The sequence below is a fragment of the Balaenoptera physalus genome (genome assembly GCF_965194825.1).
Source record: "Balaenoptera physalus genome assembly, chromosome: 2".
Classification (NCBI taxonomy): domain Eukaryota; kingdom Metazoa; phylum Chordata; class Mammalia; order Artiodactyla; family Balaenopteridae; genus Balaenoptera; species Balaenoptera physalus.
In genome coordinates, this window is record NC_138883.1 from 142,543,576 (window position 1) to 142,551,838 (window position 8,263).

General features: G+C 54.9%; 2 protein-coding genes across 5 annotated transcripts in view; one reads left to right on the forward strand and one right to left on the reverse strand.

Annotated features, from left to right (window-relative positions):
- SEMA4B (semaphorin 4B) overlaps window positions 1–4,317 on the forward strand; it is a 38,770-nt gene extending 34,453 nt beyond the window's left edge. For 2 of the 3 annotated variants that reach the window (XM_082448631.1, XM_082448630.1), the window contains 4 exons: window positions 34–149; window positions 373–539; window positions 2,311–2,396; window positions 2,667–4,317. In XM_082448631.1, the coding sequence (XP_082304757.1) occupies window positions 34–149; window positions 373–539; window positions 2,311–2,396; window positions 2,667–3,409 (1,112 nt within the window). In that variant the 3' untranslated portion in view covers window positions 3,410–4,317. The remainder of the gene's footprint in view (window positions 1–33; window positions 150–372; window positions 540–2,310; window positions 2,397–2,666) is intronic. The other variant, XM_082448632.1, reaches the window with a different exon arrangement.
- Window positions 4,318–4,950: 633 nt separating this feature from the next.
- On the reverse strand, window positions 4,951–8,184 carry CIB1 (calcium and integrin binding 1). Of its 2 annotated transcripts, none has more exons than XM_082448902.1 (7): window positions 8,004–8,184; window positions 7,824–7,858; window positions 6,651–6,759; window positions 5,884–6,034; window positions 5,627–5,745; window positions 5,446–5,549; window positions 4,951–5,203 (listed from the first exon to the last, which is right to left on the reverse strand). In XM_082448902.1, the coding sequence occupies exons 1-7, from the start codon at window positions 8,052–8,054 to the stop codon at window positions 5,182–5,184; spliced, it is 591 nt and encodes a 196-aa protein (XP_082305028.1). In that variant the 5' UTR covers window positions 8,055–8,184; the 3' UTR covers window positions 4,951–5,181. The 2 variants fall into 2 exon arrangements, with proteins under 2 accessions (XP_082305028.1, XP_082305029.1); XM_082448903.1 differs by having other exon boundaries at window positions 5,446–5,534; window positions 8,004–8,175.
- Between the last annotated feature and the right edge of the window lie 79 nt (window positions 8,185–8,263).

An 8,263-nucleotide genomic window follows, 5' to 3' on the forward strand; every position in this document is an offset into this window, starting at 1 on the left:
CCGCGCAGGGCCTGAGTGCTGTCCATGTTGCAGGTGATGGCTGGCTGCACAAGGCGGTGAGCGTGGGCCCCGGGGTGCATATCATTGAGGAACTCCAGATCTTCTCATCAGGACAGCCCGTGCAGAACCTGCTCCTGGATGCCGACAGGGTGAGCAGAGGAGGAGTCCGAGCAGCGTGCTTGGGGTGCCTGACCCCCGCCCCAGCCGGATGGAGAGATCCAGGCTCCTGGCATAAGCTCTCAGAATGTGGGGGCCCGGGAGCATGAGAGGAGGCCCCCTGTGGGTGGCTTTTGTGTGCACTCGAGCCGGGTGCAGCTCTGGGTGGTGGCCCTGGCTGCCCGCGCCTGCTTCTCATCCCCCATGCCTGTGCAGGGACTGCTGTATGGTGCCTCACACTCGGGTGTGGTCCAGGTGCCCGTGGCCAACTGCAGCCTGTACCAGAGCTGCGGGGACTGCCTCCTGGCCCGGGACCCCTACTGCGCTTGGAGCGGCTCCAGCTGCAAGCACGTCAGCCTCTACCGGCCTGCGGTGGCCTCCAGGTGAGAGCTCCTGAAGGCCCCACCCACTCATCCATCCATATGCACTAGGCCTCCGAGTGCCTTCCCTAGGCCCTCTGTGGAATCACCACACAGCCTCATTTGTGTCCACTGTCTGGGAATAATTATTAATCAGCTCCCCTTCTGACTCTCATTAAGTGTTATAGTTCAAACGATAAATTATGTTTGCCTTACCCATCTGTAAAGCAGAGACAAGATTTGGTAAAGTATGAAATGTCAGAGCTATGAAAAGCTTTGCAGGAGAATGTCGACCGGCACGTGAATGTAGTTAAGGAACAAAAAATAACGGCTACATAACAGTCCGTTAACAAACCCATTAAGGGAATTCCCTGGCGGTCCAGTAGTTAGGACTCTGCGCTTCCACTGCAGTGGTCACAGGTTCGATCCCTGATTGGGGAACTCAGGTCCTGCAAGTGGTGCAGCCAAAAACAAACAAACAAACCCATTAAAAACTGTTTTCAAAATCACTTACTTAGATTTAAAATTTTCATATAGAAAAAAATAGATAAACAAATAAAATAAAAACTACCCTAATCCTACCACCTAGAGAGACTTACAGTGAGATTTTAATATATATCCCCCCAGATTTTTCTACATATGTGTAAAATAAAAATACACATATTTTAAGTAAATATGGGATCTGTCCTATTTGTAGTGTACATACTTCACTCAAGGGGATACCTGGTTCGTTTTATATTTCAAAACACCATGTATGCGTACACATGTGTACACCTGAAGGCACACTCAAAAAAATGCTGCCTGCCATTCTCGCTGGATGGTTGATTGTGACTTTTGTAATGTTTTTAGCCTTTGTGCTTGGTTTTTTCCGGTTTTCTAAAAACAAATCAGTGCATGTGCATTGCTTTAAAAGAGACAGGTACATACATACAGATCCAGCTGTCCTTCCAGACTTTTTCTAAGAGCTCAACTCACTGCTTTTGTAATTCAGGGAAGTATTAACAGTACCTTTTTTTTTTTTAAATATTTATTTATTTGGCTGCACTGGGTCTCAGTTGCAGTACACAGGATCTTTCGTTGCGGCACATGGGCTTTTCTCTAGTTGTGGCACACAGGCTCTAGAGCACGTGGGCTTAGTTGCCGCGTGGCATGTGGGATCTTAGTTCCCCGACCAGGGATCGAACTCACATCCCCTGCGTTGGAAGGTGGATTCTTTACCACTGGCCCACCAGGGAAGTCCCTACGGTAACTTTTTTTTTTTTTTTAATTTATTTATTTTATTTTTGGCTGTGTTGGGTCTTTGTTCCTCTGCGAGGGCTTTCTCTAGTTGCGGCGAGCGGAGGCCACTCTTCATCGCGGTGCGCGGGCCTCTCACTATTGCGGCCTCTCTTGTTGCGGAGCACAGGCTCCAGACGCACAGGCTCAGTAGTTGTGGCTCACGGGCCTACTTGCTCCACGGCATGTGGGATCTTCCCAGACCAGGGCTCGAACCCGTGTCCCCTGCATTGGCAGGCAGATTCTCAACCACTGCACCACCAGGAAAGCCCCCTACAGTAACTTTTAACTGAAGTAAATACTGTGTAGACAGAGGAGATGCCGGCCCAAACCCTGCGGGGTGGGGAATCCACCCAGGGAAGCCGCTTGCCTTTCACCCCCGCTTTGGGCCTGGTGGTCCCCGAGCCCTTCCCCAGGCCCACATCTGCAGGGCTGCGTGAGGGTGTATGCTGCACGGAGGGTGGGCAAATGCGGTCTTGCGGGGGTTCCTGGCCCATCCCGGACTCTCTTTGGTCCTCAGGCCATGGATCCAGGACATCGAGGGGGCCAATGCCAGGGAACTCTGCAACACTTCCTCGTCCAAGGGCCGGAATTCTGTACCAAGAGGTAAGGTGCCCCGTCAGAGGGTGGAGGAGAGGTGGGGGTCAAGTGTGCCTAGAAGGCTCCTGCAGCCACTGCTGTGTGTAAATGCCTTTCCTCACTTCCTCACCCCTTTGGCCCTGCAAGCAGGACCCTGGCAAGTGAGACCCCCAGTCCCCGAAGTCCCCAGAGTTGCTGTTACAGCATGAGGACCATAGCCCAGAGGGAGGTGGGTGAGCCTGGGGCTACCGTGGACGCCAGCCCCTTTACCCGGGACTGTGCCTCTTTTGCCTGCAGGCGAGAAGCATTGTGAGCCAGTCCAGTTCCAGCCCCACACAGTGAACACCTTGGCCTGCCCCCTCCTCTCCAACTTGGCAACCCGGCTCTGGCTGCACAACGGGGTCCCCATTAATGCCTCGGCCTCCTGCCGCGTGCTGTCCACCGGGGACCTGCTGCTGGTGGGCAGCCAGCAGGAGCTGGGGGAGTTCCAGTGCTGGTCGCTGGAGGAGGGCTTCCGGCAGCTGGAGGCCAGCTACTGCCCAAAGGTGGTGGAGGACGCAGTGGCAGACCGAGCAGACCGGAGTGGCAGCGTGCCCGTCATCATCAACACGTCTCGGGTGAGCGCACCAGCCTGGGGCAAGGCCAGCTGGGGTGCAGACAAGTCCTACTGGACCGAGTTCCTAGTGATGTGCGCACTGTTCGTGTTCGCCATGGTGCTCTTCATTTTATTCTTCCTCTACCGGCACCGGGGCGGCATGAAAGTCTTCCTGAAGCAGGGGGAGTGTGCCAGCGTGCACCCCAAGACCCGCCCAGTGGTACTGCCACCTGAGACCCGGCCGCTCAATGGCGTGGGGCCCCCTAGCACCCCACTCGACCACCGAGGCTACCAGGCTCTGTCGGACAGCTCCCCAGGGCCCCGGGTCTTCACAGAGTCAGAGAAGAGGCCGCTCAGTATCCAGGACAGCTTCGTGGAGGTGTCCCCGGTGTGTCCCCGGCCCCGGGTCCGCCTGGGCTCTGAAATCCGGGACTCCGTGGTGTGAGAGCAGACTTCTAGAGGCAGCCTCCCTCTAGGGGCCAGGAGTGCTCAGAGAGGGTCTGCTGGACCTCTGCTCCTCGTGGAACACAGCCGCGGTGCCCAGCCCTCGGGAGCGATGGAGCCAGCTCGCCTGCTGTCGAGAGGCAAGGCCCCTCCACCCCAGATGGCCACAGCCCCACAGGGCCTGGCTCAAGACCAGGGCCTGCCCGAGTGGGCAGAACAGTGCTCCTTATGTAAACTGAGCCCTTTGTTTCAAAACAGTTGAAAATGTGAAACAAGAGAAAACAGTGAGAGAACACAGAACGCCATGCACACGGCCAGGCCAGCCCAGCCTCCGGACTGGGAGGGCTCATGCAAAGTGGTTGTTGGAGACAGAGTTGGACATCCCACACCAACTGGCCTCTTCCACCTTCTGCCTTATCCTACTGCCACAGGCTGCCCCTTCTCACGGCACAGCCAGGGGCCAGCTCGGGCTCCAGTGGGTCCAGCCTCGCCAGCTGGCCAAGTTGTTGCAGCCATCGTTCTGTCACCTCAGGGACCGGAGGGCCACACTGGCACCACAGCCCTCACAAGGCCCTGGGCTCAGACCCACCTCCTGGACCTTTCCGGCCTGTATCAGGCTGCGGCCACATGAGAGAGACAGAGGGCAGCGTGAGCCCAGGAGAGAGTATATGACAATGTACACCTTCCCTCAGAATTCCAGGAAGACTGTTGCCTGCCTTCCTCCATCCCAGCCTGCAAACCTGTGTCCCTTTTCCCCACACCTGCCCTGGCCTCCTCTTCAAAACCAGTCCCCAGTTCACCCCTACACCTTGCAGCCTCCACTCTACGGTATGTTGATACTGCCCAGCACAGGGGCCCTGAGTTTATGTGGGTTTTGTATTCTTTTTAATAAAATGCACTTTACTTTTTTTTTTTTTTTAAATAAAATCTAAAGAATTGAAATTGAATCGTGCCCCTTCCAAAAAGCAAAGGACTGTTGCTTTTTGAGGCTGGTATAGTTCTTTGAGTTCTGGGAGGTTCTAGGCCTCCTCTTTCAGGTGCTAGTGGGCCAGAGCCAGCCCAGCCTGGCCAACCACACCTCCCAGCAGAGCCAGTTTCTTAAAGTGGGGAGTTTAACCAAACACTGATGGGTGGGGGAGGGGACTTGTTCACTTTACTTCAGTCCCTTTACTTTGCATCCCCAGTTCAGTTCCGGGATGGGGCACAGGGGACAAGGTCTTGAGTTTTCTTGTTTTAACTTGAAAAGAATTTTTATCTTTAAAATGATCATACAGTAAAACTAACTTTTTTCTTTTAGTACACAGTTCTGCAAGTTTTAACACATGTAGAAATTCATGTAACCACCACCACAATCAGGATACAGAAGAGTTCCACCCCTCACGTTACCCTTCATACTCACACCCTCACGAGAGGGGTGGGAAGCACGGGGTACAGCCTGACTTCCTGCTGTCCGCTTCTTTAGATCCTTATTCCCAGTGTGACCCAAGGCTCCTACAAGTCCACTCCTTCCTCATGCCAGCGTTTCTAGTGTCACACAAAGGCTCAAAACTTCTAAACCTTTATTATTGATTAGTAGAAACACAAAAACAGCGATGACAATGACAGTGAGAAGGGGAGAGGCTTCGACGTGGAGGACCCTCCCCTGTCCCCGGCAAGACTGCACAGTGCCACCTCCAGGCTGGGCCAGCTTGGCCGGCCCTGGCAACACAGGGGTAACCTTGGAAACTGGAAAGTTTCTTCGACAGGGTGCTGGGACACACGCTGTGGCTCCTGTCACAGGACAATCTTAAAGGAGCTGAACAAAAGAAGAGTGCATTGGGTTTTCTGCTGGCAGAGGAAGGTAGGGACTAAACCCAAACTTACCTACCTCTCCCCCAAGACCTTTTGGAAAGGGCTGTGTCCCATATCTGAGTCCTCTCTAGAAGAAGAGCTACTCTAATACATTCAGAGGAAGCAGGAGGCTTTCTCTAACCCCAGGTACCGCCTCCCATAATAACGTCACAGACTCAGTGCAGCAAATGAGCACCACAGTCATACCTGGCAAAGTCTGGTGAGCGGGAGATGACATGCTGGAATTCAGAAAGATTGATGGTCCCATCCCTATCAATGTCAGATTCTTCTAGGATCTGGGAAAGGGAAAGCTTCAGGCCAAAGCCCAACCCTTCCCTCCTGCTCCCTGGCCCGGCCCAGCCGAGCCGAGCCCGGCCCCGTTGCTCACATTGTCAATGAGCTGCTTCATCTCTGAGGCACTGAGCCGTGTGTCCTCACCCTCTCCCGTGAGGCAGTTCACCAGCTGGCTCAGGTCTTCTCTGTTCAAGGTTCCGTCATCATCAAAATCTAGAAAGCAGAGACACAGGAAGCCAAAAAGGATGTAGTCAGGATGAGCTCCAAGCTCCTGACCCCCAGCACCCAAGCAGTACCCCCACAAAGACCATGTTGGAAGGGGTGGTGTTCCACCCGGCCCCTGGGTTTTACCGAAGATGCGGAAGGCATAGTGGGACTTGATGTCTGGGGTGGCTGTGTCACTGAATACACTGAGGAGGTCCAAGAAGTCCTCAAAGCTCAGGCTGTCTCTGGTTGGGGAAGTGGAGAAGACCCTGCAGATTCGCTCCTTGAAGGGGTTGGCCTAGGCAAGAAAGCCTTCTATGAATGCCACAGGATGCAGCCCAAGTCACACACTCAAACCCCACTGGGAAGCTGGAGGGAACAGTTCAGGCTCTAGAGGGGAGAACAATCAGCGCTTTGGGGCCAGCACGGAGGTCAGGAGGACCAACGACCCAGCTGGGGATGGCTTCCCAGGAGTCAGAGCTTAACCCAAAGGCAGGCCTGGGAGCACAGAAGGAAGAGGAAGGCATCCTAAGCAAAGAGAACAAGATAGGCTAGTTACTTTAAAACACAAAACATTTAACTGAGCACTTACTGTGTTACAGGCACTAGGCCAGGCACTTTGCATAGCAATTTTCACAGCAGCCCTATGGAGAGCAATCAGCCTCTGGAATAGGGTTTCTCAAGTTTTAATAAGGTAATTCAACTCCTCTTAAAGGATAAAACTTGTTTGAACCTCCAAGAATATGTCTGAGAATCCCAGTTTGCAAAACACCCTTCTATATAATTCCCTTGGATGATTTTGGTAAAGCCCTAGCCCCCAGGAAATCAGGGCTAAAAAGGGAAAAGACTAGAATGGGGACCAGTGACCACAGGATCTCAAAAGGAGTAGCAGAGGGAGGCTGGGGGGCTGGCACCTTGAGCTCTGGAAGGCTGAGGATCTGCTCCAAGGACACTCGTGCCTGCAGTGACTCCTCCACACTCCGGTGCTCCTGGGGAAGCAGCTCACAAAACCGCCTGTGGGCTCTGGCAGAAGGAGGGGAAACTGTTGTTGTCCCTTCCTGAGTGTATTACATCCCCACTCCTTGCCTTGCTACCCATTATAAACCAGGTGAGGAGCTAAGCCCCATACACAGGATGTCTGAGTCTCAGGCATAAGCCAAGAGGAGATATATCACAAGACAGTATAGGCTGGGAGTCCATTCTTGCAATGGGTATTGACTGTGGGCCCACTGTGTCCCTGGCACTGGGCCCTGGTTCTAGACCCCCCCGAGGGATAGAGAGGTCTGGGAAGGAGCCAGAAGTTGGCCCTGAAGAACAAATGAAAAGAGCTGAACTGAAATCTCATTCTCATTTCATTTCAAGAATCTCCTGCTGCTCCTCAAAGCAGCTACCCTGAACTATCTCCTCCTTAGGCACCATCTCATTCCCACTGGGATTATTTTTGCCCAGAGAAGTTCAGGAATCTTCTCACTCAAGTGCCCTGGCCACATAAAGCTTGCCCACAGCTAGGAAGGGGGTTCCAGTCCCAGTTCAAATCCTCCTACTCAGTCTTAGGCAAATTATCAAACTGTTTCATTGTCCCCATACCTCCGTCGTGAGGGTTAAATTAGGTAATGTAGACAACCTCGTAGCACAGCCTGGCACATGGTAAGTGCTCAATAAGCGTTAACGGTTACTGTATTATTCAGGTAAAGGAGGAGCCAGGCTCCCCAAGGCTTCTCTGGCTTTGCCTGTAGGTAAAGCAGCCCAGAACTACAGCAGCCCCTGCCGGACTGGAGCAGGAACTTCGGTTATGCAGAAGCCAGTGGAGCGAGGTCAAAGAGCGCCCAACTTTGTCTGGAAGCTGCGCGGTGAGTCCATGGTGCACAGCTGCGGCCGCCGGCGCCAGCGGGGAGGTCGTGCCGGGAAGAGGGCACAGCCTAGCGCCCGGGGCCCTGCACTCCAGTTCCGGCTCAGCTCCTGACCTCAGGCAGGCCCCTGCCCCTCCCTCTGGCGGGGCTTCAGTTTGCCCACCTGTAAGCACCCGCCCCCCACCCCCGAAGTCGTCCCTAGAAGATCCCGGAGGTGAGGTTCGAGACAGCACTTACAGGAGGATCTCCTGTTTGGTCAGGAACGTCAAGTCCTGGAAGGCAAAACAAGACAGGGGGTCAGCGGGCGGCCCGGGGCCAGAGGCCGCGTCCGCCGCCCTGCCGCCGCTCGGGGACACCCCCCTGCCCCCCGAGCGCCGGGCCGCGCGCAAACTCCCTGGGGACTGGCATTTCACGCACCTGGTACTCGACCAGCAGCTCCTTGGACAGGCGACTGCCCGAGCCCCCCATTGCCGCGCCGCGCGTACAGCTCCGCCAACTCTTCTCGGGACGCCGGCAACTTTCTCACTTCCGCCCTCGGGCCGCGTCACCGCCCAGTCCCCGCGGCAACCGCTCCTGGGGCCACCGCCCCCAGGCCCGCCCCCTCCTTAAAGTTCCCAGGCGCTCCCCGCCCGGTTCAGCCAGCTGGATCCCGGCTCTAGGCAGATCCCGGCCAGCTG